This window comes from Entelurus aequoreus, linkage group LG04, assembly GCF_033978785.1.
Source record: "Entelurus aequoreus isolate RoL-2023_Sb linkage group LG04, RoL_Eaeq_v1.1, whole genome shotgun sequence".
Taxonomy (NCBI): domain Eukaryota; kingdom Metazoa; phylum Chordata; class Actinopteri; order Syngnathiformes; family Syngnathidae; genus Entelurus; species Entelurus aequoreus.
In genome coordinates, this window is record NC_084734.1 from 29,646,005 (window position 1) to 29,665,026 (window position 19,022).

The 19,022-nt window shown below is 38.6% G+C and overlaps 1 protein-coding gene across 1 annotated transcript in view; it reads right to left on the reverse strand.

Moving 5' to 3' along the window:
- Positions 1–2,253: 2,253 nt before the first annotated feature.
- LOC133647792 (DNA helicase MCM9-like) overlaps positions 2,254–19,022 on the reverse strand; it is a 40,680-nt gene continuing 23,911 nt past the window's right edge. Inside the window, exons 11-15 of the mRNA XM_062043490.1 lie at positions 11,989–12,191; positions 11,349–11,552; positions 10,515–10,597; positions 8,450–8,595; positions 2,254–4,489 (exon numbers count right to left, since the gene is read on the reverse strand). Of these exons, the coding sequence (XP_061899474.1) occupies positions 2,935–4,489; positions 8,450–8,595; positions 10,515–10,597; positions 11,349–11,552; positions 11,989–12,191 (2,191 nt within the window). The 3' untranslated portion in view covers positions 2,254–2,934. The remainder of the gene's footprint in view (positions 4,490–8,449; positions 8,596–10,514; positions 10,598–11,348; positions 11,553–11,988; positions 12,192–19,022) is intronic.

Consider the following 19,022-nt stretch of genomic DNA (forward strand, 5'->3'; position numbering starts at 1 on the left):
CTGGACTCATGTCAAACTATGTCATCAACAATATATTATTATCCATCCATCCATCCATTTTCTACCGCTTGTCCCTTTCGGGGTGGCGGGGGGTCACTGGAGCCTATCTCAGCTGCATTCGGGCGTAACACAAAATGAACCACATAATGTTTGAACATAAGCCTTCAAGGCATACTGTACACATTGTGTACTGTATGACCAATACATAACATGTTGGTTGGTTTTCAGATACCTGCACTGGCATAGAAGTGAGTACTTTACATACTGTGTTGTGTACTTTATCACCAATACTACTTGGTTTGTTTTCAGCTACCTGCACTGGCATAGAAGTGAAATACTGTAATACTGTGTTGTGTACTTTATGACCGTTTCAACTTGTTGGTTTGTTTTAGCTACCTGCACTGAAATGGAAGTGAACCATGGATGTGGTAGAGTCCAGTACTCTAGATAAATAGGTGTGTTGGCTGAGAGGATAGACATGTATTACAGATAATAAAAAATCAGCAGTGAGGTAGTAATATGATAGAAAATAAGCTGTGTCATGAGACTGTTGTCAGATTGGCAACATCCAGCAAGTCAGGATTTCAGTGGACCAAGGTCTCCATCTAGTGACCATGTCTTCAAAACTTTTACTCCAAAAAATGAATTGGATTTCCTTTATTTAATTTCAACCAATCAGATTTTCTTACCAAATAAAGTTTTAGACATAATCACTCAACTGTTGAAAATGACCACAAGAAATATAATTATATAATATAGTTGACGAGTTAGGAATGATGGCTAGATTGATGCATTTAATACTATTATGGCTTTTGTCAATTGTGTAATTTAAAAGTTTGCATCAGAATCAGAATCAGAAGTACTTTATTAATCCCCGAGGGGAAATTAAGATTTTCATGCACAATCCCATTCAAGAGCAGACAAACATTACAGGGAGACAGAACAGGATCGCTGACGAGTCTGCCAACTTACAAAAAAGGTGAGAAACAGGTAAACGCTCGGGGGGTTGAGAAAAAAAAAATTCAGTCTAAGCCTGGGTCCCTCATAGCCATAGCACACATAAACATATGTTTAAGTTAAAACAATGGACCATGAACATATGGAAATGCTACTCATGGTGTGTTTGACAGAAAAGCAGATAGAATGAGATAACGTAGAGGGTAAATACTAAGGGTGTCAAAAAATAATAATAATGTGGTGCACAAAGATTCACAGCCCTAGTAAATACTGTACATTATTATTACATTCCTTCACAAAAATACTATAGTTGTTAGTCATTGTAATGTGTTTATCTAAAATGTATATGAAAAAAGTGTGCTGTTTTGGGGGTTAGCACAAATTCAATTGATTTGATTTAATTTCAATGGGAATTTGAGATATAGGTGTTTTGAATTAAGAGAGCCACCACAGAACCAATTAATAGTATCAGTTGTGAACTTCAAACGTGAACTTCTTGAGATATATATATATATATATATATATATATATACATACACATATGTATATACATACATATATACTGTAATATATATATATATATATATATATATATATATATATATATATATATATATATATATATATATATATATATATATATATATATATATATATATATATATATATATATATATATATATATATATAAGTATTCACTTCTATAAATATATATATATGCATACACAGTATGTGTATATATATATATAAAAACATGCATATATATATATTTATAGAAGTGAATACTTATATATATATATGTATGTATATGCTGTATGTATATATATATATATATATATATATATATATATACATATATATATATACATATATATATACATACAGCATATACATACATATATATATATAAGTATTCACTTCTATAAATATATATATATATGCATACACAGTATGTGTATCTATATATATATATATATATAAACATGCATATATATATATACAGTATATGTATATACACATACAAGCAAAATATGCATACACATTATGTGTGTATGTATATAAACATACATATATATGTATAAACATACATACATATACACACACACACACACACACATATATATATATATATATATATATATATATATATATATATATATATATATATATATATATACATACATACACACACTATATAAGGGTTGTAAAAAAACAAAAAAAAAGGTTTTCGAATTAATCGCGATTCTTATTTGTAACAATTCATTATCGATTCATAAAAATCTAAAAAAAAAAAATTTTTTTTTTTTAAAAATACCGGTATGTATATTTTTTGGTTAATTTCTCCTGGTTAGCCACTCAGGCAAATCATATTTTTAATGTAGATAATCATATCTGCTGTACAGATTTACTTTAGAAAAGAGAAGTGTCGGATACTTCTCTTGTTGCCTTATTTGCATTTGACTTTATTAAATGTTTGGGTAGAATTTTATTAAACAAAACCAGTTTTCTTTTTGGTAAAATAAAAATGTATCACATCTGTTATCTTTTTTGTGGAGGAATGTAGTTATTCATAGAACTGGCACTTCGTGTTATTGTAGTTATTGTTTGAAGTGACCTGTGCTGGTTACTAGAAACAATAACAGAGCGGTGCGCCGCACCTGTGCACATATTTTCATTTACCATTTTCGTTACGACTAGGGAAAATATAAAAATGGCGGAATTGCACAGAGGTCTGAAACGGCTTGTTTAAAACAAGGAAAAATTCAAATTTTTGACACTAATGGGGATCCCAAATGCACCAAAAGAAGGTGCTATGGAAAGTTTATTTTGTGTAATAAGACCCCTTTAAATGCCAAAATTCAACAGATGAATATCACAATCTAAAGTTCAATTAAAAAGTTAATTTGTATACAACAATTGATCGTTTTTGTTGACAAATTTTGTCCAAAACGAAGTGAAGAAGTGTCACACGTGAGCTTACTTTGTGATCTCTTTGTCCCAGTCAGTGTCAAGAACATCATCACTGAACTCACCTGAGCCAAACAGAGAAACATCTTTTGTCGGACAACCCAGTTCAAAACACTTTCTCTTCTTTTTGGTTTCTAAGTCTTTGGCAATTTCAATCAAACTGACTGCAGCTTGAGCAGGTTCCGTCAGAACTGGACTACAGTTAAGGATTGGTCCGTCACTCGTTCCTGGTCCATGATCCAGATCATGTGAGACCAGGGAAGATGAAGTCGCGGTTATCTCGCTGCTCACTACATCTCTCTTCCTCTTTCTCATAGGACTGAGCTGGCCTTGAGTAGTCGTTCTCGAAACATCCACGCCGTCTCTTTTGAATGGACTTGTTTCCAGTTCAGTTTGGTGATTCCTGTTCGTGTCAGTTTTGGTTTCCACAGTGAAAGAGAATCTTGAGAGTCTAGCAAGGGTTGATGGGTTAACTCTTGGTTTGCAAGTAGGTGGTTTTAAAGGTGTTAAGCAGTCTTTAGTCCCATCACCGTTGAGACACACGGTCCCTGTGTCCTCTCCCTGCTTTGTTTTGCCATGGACTTGATCTTGTTTTTCCTGATCCACCTTCTGTGGTGGCAAACAGAAAGCTGCTTCATTGCTGACACAGCTCACCTGGCTTCCGTCTTCCAGACTCCTCAGGTGCATTTGTTGCATTTGATTAATTTTCTCATTGTCATTGTTTTCACCGTCTGCTCTTCCGTCGATCCGTTTCCCGCTAGCCATGTTTCTGCCAGCCTTGCCTGCCTCTTGGTTGAATTCCTGTTGCATCTCTGCATGTACGTTAAGGCCAGCATTGTGGACTAAGGGTCTCATCTTTCTTGGTTTGAATGTAAAACCTGAAAACTTTGCATGAATATTCTGATTAGTTTCAACTGTAGCGGTCATTTTTTCCCGTGACACGTTGCTAAGCTTTTCAGTTGCTCTGTGACACCCTCCAACATCAACCTCTAATAGACTACGGCCACCATAGTCCTGTTTACTTTGATTTAAGCAAGTGTTGTCTGTTCCATCTAAACTTGCACTGTTCACAGACACCACACTTTGTCCTTGCTCAAATGGCTGCTGTTGACGCTGCAGCTCCTTCACTCGTCTGTCTCTCAGATTTTTACGGACTTTCTGAGTCACGCTACCTGAAGGCTTGGTGCATTTTTTGTCCAATTCTTTGAGACTCTCTTGAGCTTTGTGGTTATCATCTTTAACCGATCCCCGATCCTCAAAGGTAGCGGTCTCAGCAGAATTCAAAATGGGTTTCACTGATGAGCTGACATGACTTGACAAGCTGGAAATTGGTTTTGGACTGACATCTACTGGAGTTGCTGAGGACATTGGAGTTGACGTTGGATATTCAGATAGAGATGGCGTAATGGAATGAAACCAATCCAAGCTGGTCTCTAGCTCTGTGGCCGCCTTCCTGTCCTTTGGGATGTCAGCTTGTGTTTTGCAGATTGAGCTTGTTTGTCCAAGTTGCTGCTGGTCAGCTGGTTGCTCTGAGCTGGAAGCTCCTGTGATGTTGCTCCTCAGCCTGGTGAACAAAAAAATTACACTTTTTTATTTGGGCTCAACTCTTAAGGCCTATTCACACTCGGATTAATCGGAACGTGTTTGGTATGGTACGGTGAACTAGTGTTATTTGGATTTCAGATGTGACTTGAGTACTGGGTGAGGGGGATTTGTATTTGATGTTCAAAATAAAAGTACCAGAGCAAAATAAATTACTTATTCGTTTTTCAAGATCCAATGACTTAATTTGATGTTCACGTCGTATGTCCTTGCTAAGGATCAAACTGTTCTCCTGTGTAACAAAAGGCTGGAACATAAGCCAATATGCCAACAGGGAATGAGAGAAAATAAAAGGTGTAATAAGTGTTTTGATTCTCTTAGCGTTAAAAACTGGGGTGTTTATGCCACAGATTTACATCAACAACACCCTTAAGTGGAGCAAAAGGCTTCCTCGGTTTGATTTTTTTTACTTGCTTGTGATTCATATTGCTGTTAGGAGGCCAGCTCTTCTCTCCACCTGCATCCTGATTGGTCAGCTGCTATGATCTGTCAATCATTGCGGTGCGGCATTGTGACACGTTTGCCAGAAAAGGTCGCGCCACAGAGCCAATCAATAAGCTTGTGGGCAGTCTAAAGGGAAACAGGCGTTCGCTCTAGTAGCCGTTTTCCGCTTGGCACAAGTGTTTGACTCGTCTCCGTTCAATTTAGTGTAACATTTGGACAGTAAAAATTGCAGGTGAACTACCTTTTGAAAAGGTCACGTCATGTTAATAGAAAAATATTGATGACAAAGGCCAAATTTATAGGAAGCTTCCACTGGTGGTTTACCAGCAGTGATGCCGGTAACGTGGACTCTAATATCACCATGTTTTTCTAACATGTACTATCTTCAGATTAAAATTACTCATCAAAGTCCCTGCACTATCATTTTCATAAGAAAAAATGTATAATTACTTTCATGTTGTGTCTCGTGAAGTGACGGTATGCACGGAACCAAATCACATGTTTAGGAAGAGGAGAAGTCACATTTAAAGCGGCGAGCAGACTTACCATTAAGCATGATGTCTACACGCCTCTAAACTAGTGGTACATGTAGGGATGTCACGGTATGAAAATTTATTTTCACGGTTATTGTGACCAAAATTATCACCGTTATCATTATTATCACAATATTTTTAAATGTGCTTAAAATTTTCAAAAAAGTACTAATATTGAAATATTTCAACTAAGATTTATTTAAAAAAAATATTATTCAAAATGATGTACTTTGTAGAAGAAACATTATGGTAAATAACTGTTTCATGTATTTCAAATAGAAATTAAATGTGCATATGAAAGCAACATAAGCATTATAAACACACATGGCAGAAACTAAATAATAAATAAATAACAATAAATGTGACAATGTGAAAAATGCCACATGATGGCCATAGGATGTAATGTAACTGCACTTTTTACAAGTATACAAAAATAGTGTCGATATACTGTATAAGATTTCTAGTCTTACACATATCAGAGAACACCACTCAACTATTTGAAAGTTTGGCAATAAAATATGACAGCGCTGCAGTGAGGGCTTTTGACATTTTTGACGAGGGAGCATAAGCAGCTGCTTCTGGAAGGCATCAGGTATTGTATGTGTGATGTTGGTAGATGATGGTGTACTGTAACTGTGGAATCGAACTTTGAGTAATCCGTAATCAGATAACTTTTTTTTATTGGCTTCAGTGCTTGTGTGTGGATTGGTAAAACAGTTTTTTGGTCAGAATTTGGTACGACATGTTAAAAGTTAAAGTACCAATGATTGTCACACACACACTAGGTGTGGCGAAATTATTCTCTGAATTTGACCCATCACCCTTGATCACCCCCTGGGAGGTGAGGGGAGCAGTGGGCAGCAGCGGGGGCCACGCCCGGGAATCCTTTTTGGTGATTTAAGCCCCAATTCCAACCCTCAGGCATGTGATTGGACCACAATGAAAAAGACTGAAAAAATTTCCGGGGGTCTGGGGGACGAAGGCCCCCAGCCAGGTGGGGGGACAAGGGGGGCAACGCCCCCTGAAGCTCCTGGTTTTTCACCAATTTAACATGCTAAAATTAACAAAGACAGCACCATTTGAAGAAAATATTTTAGTGTTTAAAGACATGAAAACATCATTAATAGAACATACATAACCCAATTATCCTAATGAATCACTGTATATGGTTCAGTCCCAACAGTATTTAGTCACTAATATTTACATCTTGTGTTCATTTCACATCCACAGGTGTCACATTGATCAGTGTTATTATCTACAGTTTATTTACAGTATTACCACATTACTTCAGTTCATGTAATGTAATGTAAACATTTAATTATTTTCACCAAAATAGGATATACATTTATGAAAATAATTAAACATATTTAGTATTGTTTACTCATATTTGAAAATAGGAAATAATAATAATGTGAGGACACTGACATATTACATGAAACAAGTGTGAAAATATTTACCTTCAAGATTGTTACACCACTGACAATAGTTTCAACAGACTACATAAGAACGTAATATTACAAAATAGTATTATATGCAAATTTATTTCAAATAAATTGTTAACTGGAATCAATAATGCGACTCTTTGAATTTCTGTAATTTCATAATATATTTTCACGTGGCTTTTTATTTTTAGAAAAACCCATTTATATTTCGCTAAGCAATAATTGGTTAATATTTAAAACAAACATGCGTATTTCGCAAGCAAATATTTTTTAGCTTACCTCATTATTAACAACCCTGTCTGCAACTGAAGTGGGTGGATCTTTCCTCTCGATGTCAACGGCAGTTGTCGATGTAAACAAAGGATGAAGTCTGTAAGGTTTGCTCACTTTCGGTTGACATCCAAAAGTACCAGCTAGTGAAAAGTTCGTTTTCCTTGCTTCAAGTTGTTTCATATGTTTTTGGCGTTTCGCATGTACTTCCAAAGCCTTGAAACCTCGTGATCCATAGTCAATATTATCATGACACCACGTGCACAAAACCTTTCCGGGACGATCGATTTTCCGAATAAAATCACCGAACAAAGTCGTAACTTTCTTCTTCCCAACAGTATCAGTGATTTCCCTTTCCATCCAGTCCTATCGAAACTTATTTTTGACATGTTTATCAATTTCTTTTACTCGTAAAGTGTCCTTTCTCTCGAGAACCGACATTGTTTACATATGGACAATGGCGGTAATAACCATTATGAATGATGACGTTATTAACGGCATCATTCATAACAGATGTCCTGATTGGTCACAAGGAACATATCGACCAATCAACTACGGCGTAATATAAACTACGTCTCGAATCTTGATTTAGGGTCGGAAAAAAACCGGAAAAACGGGAGATTTGGTTGTTTTTTTCCCCGAGATTAAAAAAGACGGAATTCCGACTTTAGACGGAAAAATCACATGCCTGAACCCTTGATGCTGAGTGCCAAGCATGGAGGTAATGGGTCTCATTTTTATAGTCTTTGGTATGACTCGGCCGGGGTTTGAACTCACAACCTACCGATCTCAGGGCAGACACTCTAACCACTAGGCCACTGATTAAGTATGTGCAACAATATCTTGTATTTCTAAACCATATCTAACAACACATGATGTTTCCTAGGCTCCGTGTAAGTATACTGTGATTTTAAAGATAACATACACCTCATTGTACAGCTAATCAATCTAATGTCACTATATTGAAGAACAGGGATATGGGAAGTCTTATAACTATACTAACATATTTAGGGAACTAGGCGAGGCCATGTTTGATACAGTGTGTGGATTGTGACTCATGCTATACTGACAATTACAACGATATTTAATATTTTAGAAGGTATTACATGTGTTGATAAAGGTACAGTGTTCGCATCACAAATATGACTGATGATAGAGATTGGTTCTCAGCTGAGTGGATGGCTTCAAGCAAACTGTAAAATTGTAACGTAAGTTTAAAAAAAAAATACATACCTGGTCACTCTGTCCATCTCCTTATGAAGCAGATGTGTCAGGTTCATTGCTTCCAGGAGTACCTGGCACTGTGTCTGGTACTGTTTACCAGGGTCATCGGGGAACGAGGTGAGTATTGCGTTTACGCTTCCTAGCAGGCCACCACCCTAAGAGAGCAAAAAACGTTTTAGGACCTGTCTGAATGCTAATGGCTGCACTCTGGACACTACCCCCGTAATTAATCGCAAGTTGACTGAGAAAATATTGTGAATAATGTAAGCAATTAAAAATGTCATGGCAGCGCGACTGCTGACTGCTGATTTTAAGATCACTGCATTGTGGGAGGCTGTGCATTTTTTGTTCTGGTCGTGGAACTGTGGACAAGCTCTATACTCTCAGCAGGGTTCTTGAGGGTGCATGGGAGTTTGCCCAACCAGTGCTTTATGGACTTAGAGAAGGCCTTTGACCGTGTCCCTCGTGAGATCTTGTGGAGAGTGCTCAGAGAGTATGGGGTAACGGACCGTCTGATTGTGGCAGTCCGCTCCCTGTATGATCGATGTCAGAGCTTGGTCCACATTGCCGGCAGCAAGTCGGATCCGTTTTCAATGAGGGTTGAACTCCGCCAGGGCTGCCCTTTGTCACCAATTCTGTTCATAACTTTTATGGACATAATCTGTAGACGCAGTCAGGGTGTTGAGGGGGTCCGGTTTGGTGGCTGCAGGATTAGGTCTCTGCTTTTTGCAAATGATGTGGTGCTGATGGCTTCATCTGGCCAGGATCTTCAGCTCTCACTGGATCGGTTTGCAGCCGAGTGTGAAGCGACTGGGATGAGAATCAGCACCTCCAAGTCTGAGTCCATGGTTCTCGCCCGGAAAAGGGTGGTGTGCCATCTTTGGGTTGGGGAGGAGATTTTGCCCCAAATAAAGGAGTTCAAGTACGTCGGAGTCTTGTTCACGACTTAGGGAAGAGTGGATCGTGAGATCGGCATGCTGATCCGTGCGGCGTCTTCAGTGATGCGGACATTGCGGGGCGGCATGGCGTAGTGGGTAGAGCGCCCGTGTCAGAAACCTGAGGGTTGCAGGTTCGCTCCCCGCCTCTTACCATGCCGTTGTGTCCTTGGGCAGGACACTTAACCCTTGCCCCCGGTGCCGCTCACACTGGTGAATGAATGTTGAATGAATGATAGGTGGTGGTCGGAGGGGCCATAGGCGCAAATTGGCAGCCACGCTTCCGTCAGTCTACCCCATGGCAGCTGTGGCTACGAAAGTAGCTTACCACCACCAGGTGTGAATGAATGATGGTTTTTTAACATGTAAAGCGACTTTGGGTACTTAGAAAAGCGCTATATAAATCCCAGTTATTATTATTATTATTGCATCGATCCGTCGTGGTGAAGAAGGAGCTGAGCCGGAAGGCAAAGCTCTCAATTTACCGGTCAACTTACGTTCTCATCCTCACCTATGGTCATGAGCTTTGGGTTATGACCTGACTGAAAGGACAAGATCACGGGTACAAGTGGCTGATATTAGTTTCCTCTGTCGGTTGGCGGGGCTCTCCCTTAGAGATAGGGTGAGAAGATCTGTCATTTGGGAAGAGCGCAAACTAAAGCCGCAGCTCCTCCACATTGAGAGAAGCCAGATGAGGTGGTTCGGGCATCTGGTCACCTCCCCTGGGAGGTGTTTAGGGCATGTTCGACCGGTAGGAGGCCACGGTGAAGACCCAGGACACTTTGGGGAGACTATGTCTTACGGCTGGCCTGGCAACGCTTCGGATCCCCCGGGAGGAGCTGGATGAAGTAGCTGGGGAGAGGGAAGTCTGGGCTTCACTGCTTAGGCTGCTGCCCCCGCGACCCGACCTCGGATAAGCGGAAGACGATTGATGGATTGTAGGAGGCTTCATCTACCATAAAGACTTCTTTACGGTTTTAATATTTTATTTATCATGATCATATTAATTGCTTTTAAATTGCACACCATTATATTTTGCAGATGAGTGAAGGTTATTGTATAGTCTAAATAAGTCACAATATCCAAACACCTTGGAAAAATGCAAGTTTTACGGAAAGAAACTGTGTCATTCTTCATACCTGCATGGAAGACTCCATAACAGAGACGGCCATGACAGCGTCCTCTATAGTCACAGTCTCTCGAAACATGAGCCTGGCATGAGCTGAATGGAAATGGAATTAATCAGTACTGAAAGTTGTTCACCACTTTGTGTACAGTGTGTGTCGGCTAATAAACCCCCTTAGTTTACACAACATTTAGTTAGTTTATTATTTCTTCGGTCAGTGGTCAACAAAATAAACAAACAGTTTTACATTCATAAACTGACAATATTACAGACCGGAAGGTTTAGGCTAAAGTTGAGCACTTATTTTGCCTAACCCTATAAACAATCTCAAATACAAGATGAGCTTCATAGAAATATGAGATTTCCTTTACACAACAAATTATAAAGACACCTTGTACACAACATAAACACTATTCAAATATATACACAGTAAAGACATAGACAAACAGTTATGAAATATCCCTGTTGGTTAAACATATGTACCAATAATATACTATATACTTGTGCTTCCAATATTATTTATATACCACATTTAATTTTGTAATCAACACCAGTAGTTAATCCTATGGATTAACTACTGGTGTTGATTCATTGTATAATGACACAATGACACCTCATTGTGTCATTTGTGGAGTAAATATTATTAAACAAATTACAAGGTGTCCTCTGGACACACAGGCAAAAATGCATATATTATACAGTTATTATAATATATATTTAAAATGTTTCATTATATTCAGGATATTTTTTAAGTATTCTTTACTATTGGATTGGTAGGTAGAGTCTGGCCGAGGTTTGCCCTTTTCGAATACTTTTGTAGTTGTAACCAGATTGCAAAATGACTCACCTTCGGCCAGTCTGCTCAGACTCTCCAGCATGCGTATTGTTGTGCGAGCAGCGTTGCGGCCTTCACTCTGCCTCTGCAGCTGGTAGTACCTTGATAAGATGCAGTTGGCCTCTGTAGAAACCTGCGGCTGCAAGCGCCTTATCACACAAAAATAGGCCCTCATTTTTTCAATGGGCCACAGGACACTGCTCTCAGACGGCAGTCCTTCAGGAAAAAAGAAGATGATATTTGCCCAATTTCGTCATCATAAAAAATGGGGTTTAAAATTAGGTTAAGATGCATCCATCCTACTCCTGTAAATATTAATACTATATGATAATATTTGTCTAAATGTATTATGTGTTGCTATTAATGGATAAGGACTACCAGTAAAAATTGTATTCATGCAGTATGAAATCAAGAAAATAAAATACAATTTGGAAGGTTTGAATGTTTTGATGTTGGAATGCTCTAAATCGGTTGAAAATAAAGAAGAAGAAAAAAAATCATTCACACAATAAAGCACATTTCTTCCTCATCGACAACAACCACAATATTATAATATACAAACAATTTATTTTCATATCTTCAATGAACTAAACATGTCTTATTTTCCGATAATTTCAATAAATATGAATACAAAAAGTATTCTTCTTCCTACCTCTGTTCTCTAGAACGAAAGAGGAGATTATGCGGTCCCACTCAGCGTTTCTTGTGTCGAGCAGAACCAGAACCAGGTCAAAACGACTCAGCAAAGGGCTGGCTAGTGCTACGTTGACTGACAGTGGTTGATTGGGATCGTACTGGCCCTTGGGGTTGGTCGCTGCCAGAATAGTGGTACGAGTGTTCAGTTTACACACCATACTATGGAACAAAAAACATTTCAAACATGAACTTCATGACATCACAGCTTTTCAGTAACAACGTAAGTGTTGAGTCATGTTTGCATGGACAGTAAAAGCATCAAATCTATGTAATGACTATCCATGCGATTTACATATGTCACACTCTGCATGAGTCATGCTTTTATTGTTGTTTTTCCTGTTTATACTTTGTTTTGCATCCGGTTTTATCTAGTGGATGGAGGGCGGAGCAAAGAGGCAGGTGGACGGAGTTTGTTCATAAAGATTCATAAACCCTGCATCCACACCAGGAAGATGGCAGATTATTCCTCATGGTTTCATGACGTTGACCTGACTCTTCTATTCAGTCCTACTACAGTGGAACCTCGATTTACGGACACCTCATTAAACAAACTTTACGATTTACGAACCACAGACCAAATATGAATTTGCTTTGTGAGTTCTCTCTGGGTACTCCGGCTTCCTCCCATCTCCAAAAACATGCACCTGGGGATAGGTTGATTGGCAACACTAAATTGGCCCTAGTGTGTGAATGTGAGTGTGAATGTTGTCTGTCTATCTGTGTTGGCCCTGTGATGAGGCGACGACTTGTCCAGGGTGTACCCCGCCTTCCGCCCAAATGCAGCTGGGATAGGCTTGAGTCCCCCTCCGGGAGAAAATGGATGGATGGAGGAATGTACGAACCTTGTCTCCATGTACAAACATTTCATCCACCCATTATGTGCCTGTAGCCCATTCATTGTGGGCGGGTTTATCGATCTCCACCAGCAGAGCAGTGCTGTCGTTAGCTACTATGTTAATTGCTACTGTTTGTTTTTTTTGTTTTTTTTTAAAGTTATTTAGCTTTTTTACAGCATTTTTTTAGTTTTGCTTGCTCAAAACGAGTCCAAAGAAAGCAATGGACAAGCAATGGTTGAAAACCAAAAAGGTTAAGTTAATTAAAAAAGGTTTTTATTCCTAATCATTGTAGTGACTTGTCTGGTAAAGTTAAAGACTTTTATGATTCCAAACTGTTAGTGCACACCAGAGCTAATGACTCTGTAGGCACTAGCTCTTAAACATAATTTCTAATCAAAGTATTTTCTCTATGACCTTCTTTGTCGATTTTGGTGATCAAACAGAGAATGATTGTGAGTAACATAGTACAGTCGATGAGCATCAAGTGTAACATTTCCGTGAGCTCAAGAAAAAAACAACGTTAATATCATCTGACATGGCAAAGGTTTCTCAAAAAAAAGAGTACCAGTACACCTAACTACACGTCTGATTTTCTTGGACTGCCAACATAGAGGAGAACATTTCCCTCTTTCTCCCACAAGAGCGATAAAGGTCCCTCCTGTGTGCCTCCATCAGGAAGGTTCACAACAAGGTTGAGTATGTCGTTGTTTCCTAAATACTGAAATTGACAGATTACATTGTTGACTTCTTTAAGCTGGAAGCCAGAATGTAAGTGTCTAACTACATCATGCCTAGTCTGCTTGGCTAAGCATTGGCTCTGCCCTATTTTTGATCTTAGCTGCTCCTTTCCAGCCTCATTCAGATAGGAATCGCTCCTGCATCTACAGTCGTGGTCAAAAGTTTACATACACTTGTAAAGAACATAATGTCATGGCTGTCTTGAGTTTCCAATAATTTCTACAACTTATTTTTATGTGATAAAATGATTGGAGCACATACTTGTCAAAAAAAAAATTCATGAAGTTTGGCTCTTTTATGAATTTATTATGTGTCTACTGAAAATGTGACCAAATCTGCTGGGTCAAAAGTATACATACAGCAATGTTAATATTTGGTTACATGTCCCTTGGGAAGTTTCACTGCAATAAGGCGCTTTTTGTAGCCATCCACAAGCTTCTGGCAAGTTTCTGGTTGAATTTTTGACCACTCCTCTTGACAAAATTTTCTGACATAGACTTGTTTCTTCAGCATTGTCCACACGTTTAAGTCAGGACTTTGGGAAGGCCATTTTAAATCCTTGATTCTAGCCTGCTTTAGCCATTCCATTACCACTTTTGACGTGTGTTTGGGGTCATTGTCCTGTTGGAATACCCAACTGCGCCCAAGACCGAACCTCTGGGCTGATGATTTTAGGTTGTCCTGAAGAATTTGGAGGTAATCCTCCTTTTTCATTGTCCCATTTACTCTCTGTAAAGCACCAGTTCCATTGGCAGCAAAACAGGCCCAGAGCATAAAACTACCACCACCATGCTTGACAGTAGGCTTGGTGTCCCTGGGATTAAAGGCCTGAGTATTGTGGCCCAACAGCTCAATTTTTGTTTCATCTGACCACAGAACTTTCCTCCAGAAGGTCTTATCTTTTGTCCAAAATTCTACCAGAAGCTTGCCAGAAGCTTGTGGATGGCTACCAAAAGCGCCTTCTGCAGTGAAACTTGCCAAGGGACATGTAACCAAATAATAACATTGCTATATGTATACTTTTGACCTTGCAGATTTGGTCACATTTTCAGTGGACCCATAATAAATTCATAAAAGAACCAAACTTCATGAATTTTTTTTGTGACGAACAAGTATGTGCTCCAATCACTCTATCACAAAAAAATAAGAGTTGTAGAAATTATTGGAAACTCAAGACAGCCATGACATTATGTTCTTTACAAGTGTATGTAAACTTTTGACCACGACTGTATAGTTGGTTTTAGATTGTTAATATAGTTGTGCTGATGGACCTGAATACCACCATCCACAGTAGTAAAGTCCATGCCTACCAGTACTTTGCAGAAGTTTGCACATTCCTCACGTCCAACATGAAAAGCTGACCTCGGTTTAGGAATCACATTTGTCAAAAACCTAGACGAGCCTTTAAGTTTCAAAGATTCCCTTTGCTGCCTGCCTCAGCAAACAAGGGTCTCTTGACAGTTGCAGCCTTATAAAAATTTAAATTTTATATCCAAAGACTGGACTTCCCACTGACGCTGACATATTACTGCTAATGGGGATTTTGAGGCACAGGTTCAAGAATCATTGGGCAGGTCTTCATAATTAAGTTTTTCAAGAAGTCGTGCATTTGGTACAATACATTACGGGCCTGATTTACTAAACGTCAGTGTTTCCCACCCATTCATTTATTTGTGGCGGCCCGCCACGAAAGAAATACGTCCGCCACAAATAAATAAAAAATACTTTTTTTTTTCCTTTTTTTTTTGTCCTGTCCAGCTTCTCAGGCAAATCATATAGTTGATGTAGATGCTCATATAGGCTGTTCAGATTTACTTTATAAAAGAGAAGTGTAGGATACTTCTCTTGTTGCCTTATTTGTATTTGACCACTACTGTTTTCTGTTTATTTGTTACTGACTGTGGCAGGACACCTCTGCCTCTGTTTCACTTTATGTTGCTGGTAAATAAAATGGTTGTAGTAGTAGGCTAAAGTTAAATTATTTAGTATGCACTAATTAAAGGGGCAGAGCTTTAAGAGACATTTTAGCTTTTATATTTTATAAGATATATTATTTGTAAGAACCACAATTAATACATATATTTCAGTGAATAACTTATTGTTCAAATCTGTATATAAATATGTACACAAAGTGTTGTGATTATATTGTAAAATGGATGGATGGATGGATGGATGGATGGATGGACGGACGTTTAAAACAAAACTGGTATTATTAATTAGTAAGTATACATTTTTTGAGCCTTTTTAGAGAAAATCATATCATTGTAGTAAATTATGCAAATTACTTGATGATGTTATGGTGACCACGCCCATAGCCACGCCCCCACCGCCACAGGTATCTTGACAGTTTATGGGAAACACTGAACGTGCTGACTTGATAGCACACATAAAGCTGATCTACTAAATGTGGGCAAAGTGGATTGTGCCTGTTAAGTGGGAAGAATAAGGAGCGCAATCAATTTAGCGTCTGTCTTTATTAATGTGCAGAATATGTGCTGATCATCAAAATGCCCTCAATACTGGGAGGAAAATATGCAAATATATTAAACAGCACGCGCAATGTGATTTATCAACAGGTGTCATCGTTTTGGCAGCTCTATTTTGCATTTTATTTAGCACTTGTAAAAATGACGTAATATCTGACACAGGCTGTGAGAAAAGAGGTGCTCGCGCTGCAAAGACAGATGATGGACAGAGAATCCTCCATTCTACGTGTACGTGTCAACATAATTGAACTGACAGAAGTAAAACATATCAGGCATATCATCTATTCAGCAATTTCCTTGTGCAATTTTATAGCTGCTGAATGACTTAGGGGTTGATTAAAATAAATCCAATTAATGCGTTTTTGTGTCTGTTGGCATTTTATTTTTAAACACTATATATATATATATATATTACTATAATATATCTCCTTCATGAAAAGATGTCTTTCATAATGCAATTTCTTACATTAAAATCATTCCAGACGCACAAATGCGCTAATAATGCGATCCACAGCATTGCGCATAGAATTAAGTGCATATTTTTCTGTTGTCTAGATTGCGATTCAGAAAAGATGTTACAGATTATAGATGTGTGCTGCTGGTTCAACATATCGCGCACGGATAGGAGGAGCATGATAACATATGAATGAGCAGAACATGATGAAGTGTCTCCGTGGTAAAAGCCACGTATGCTCGCAAAATCGTCAAAGACGGTCTGCACCACTTTTCTTTTTTTTTCTTTTTTTTTATAATGTCCTGCCCAGCTTCTCGGGCAAATCATATAGCAGATATAGATGCCCATATCGGCTGTTCAGATTTACTTTACAAAAGAGAAGTGTAGGATACTTCTCTTGTTGCCTTACTTGTATTTTGACTTTATTAAATGTATTTATATTATCATTTGGATGTATTTATATTATCATTTGCACCACTTTTCAATTGCACACGCTGTGTTAGTAGATCACACGCAACACGCCCACTTATACTACTGTAGTATTTAATTGTCTGCACACGCTGTTTAGCGCGTGATATTTGGATTTTAGTATATCAGGCCCTGGGTGTTTCTTAAAGACTACAGACCCACCTTGTAAAGGCACATTTTTCACCTACATCTTCAAAAACTTGATTATCACGCCTATTACTTATTTCTCTGCCTGTTTAGCCGCATCAAATAAGAAGTCTCCTGGTATAAGTGCATCATCGTATCGGTTTTCTGTTTCAATGTAGAGGCTTTTTACATGTGACATGACAGCGGTTTCTTTTCGCTCGCCATGGTCAAGATATTGCGAGTTATACAAGTTTTTGTTCTTTCCTGTGGTTTTACTGACTCTGCTTTGAATCTTAGCTTTATATTGAGCACCATCATCTCTGCCTTAGAAGGTTACAGTTTGTCTTGGTTTCAACTGCATCTGTAGAAGACGCAACATTAATGTCCACATTATTTTCCATTTAAGTTTGTCTTACACATGTTACTGCAAGGTACAGCATGTATATAAAACACTGTTGGAGCTTTTTTTTTTTGCTCTTTTTTTTAAGGGCTTAATAGCTGAATGGGTGACTTTCCATTCCTGCATTGTTCGTTTTGATGACTTCAGTGACAATCTACAATGTAAATAGTCATGAAAATCAAGAAAACGCATTGAATGAGGAAAATGTGTGTTCAAACTTTTGGCCTGTACTCTATGTTCTTGTCTCACACATAGATTGTGGATGATGGGCAACATTCCAAAAAAGTGCAGTTTTCCTTTGAGTCATCCGTCAGCTCAAAAATGTAACTGCTGCATAGACGATTATGCCTCTACTATTGTATTGTATTGTATTTTTATATCTATTGTATTAATACACGCAAAACTTTAGTCGATCTGCCTCTATGTTTATATATCCTATTTAGTTTCTAGCGTGGGTTCCCTCTGGGTACTCCGGCTTCCTCCCACCTCCAAAGACATGCACCTGGGGATAGGTTGATTGGCAACACTAAATTGGCCCTAGTGTGTGAATGTGAGTGTGAATGTTGTCTGTCTATCTGTGTTGGCGGTGGAATGAGGTGGGTGTACCCTGCCTTCCGCCCGAATGCAGCTGGGATAGGCTCCAGCCAGCCCCGCGACCCCGAGAGGGACAAGCGGTAGAAAATGGATGGATGGGTGGATTCTTCTCCGCAGCTCTGTTTGTTGCTGTATATATTTTGCTTTCTGCATTTCTTTTTTCACCGGTAAGGCTGGGCAATATATGGAGTTTGTAAGATATATCGATATATTTTTAAACAAGATATGAATTAAGAAAATATCGTAATATCGATATAATTTATTTTACGTTAAAATTACCAAACGCCGCTTATTTGTTGTGTTCCTTGTTCTCCCCCGCTTCCCACTCCCTCTCATGGGCTACTAAACCCCTCACCTTCCTCCTTCCAAGACGTGCTTGCACGTATAAGAACATCCATGATTGGTTGGTTGTTTACTATGATGAGTCACGATTGGTTAAGAGTAGGGCAAAATATTAGGGACAGGCTAATCAGAGGGAAGATAGGGCGGGTCATGGAACCAGGAAGGGAAATCACAACAGACATCCCAAATGACGACGAGAGAGTCGTAGAAGAGAAGAGGGAATACTCAAGCGGGCGATTTATATAATAAAAAACATAGTGGAAGATGACAGAGGGATTCTCTTCTTTAGGAAGAGGAAACACAATGTGTCTACTTGGCCACATTGGGACAAATGTATGTGCCTGGATAAAACATTCATTTGAGTTGTTTACCATGTAAGCCCAAATCAAAACTGTTCTCCAGTTGCCAAGCCGGGCATATTTCGCACGAGAAATGCTGTCCAAAATCTACGCCGAAGTGAAAAAGATCATAGATGCACAATTAAGTCAAGTCACTTGCCGCTGACCAGAACCGTATGTGGGTGACAGTCCATTACATCGTCGACTG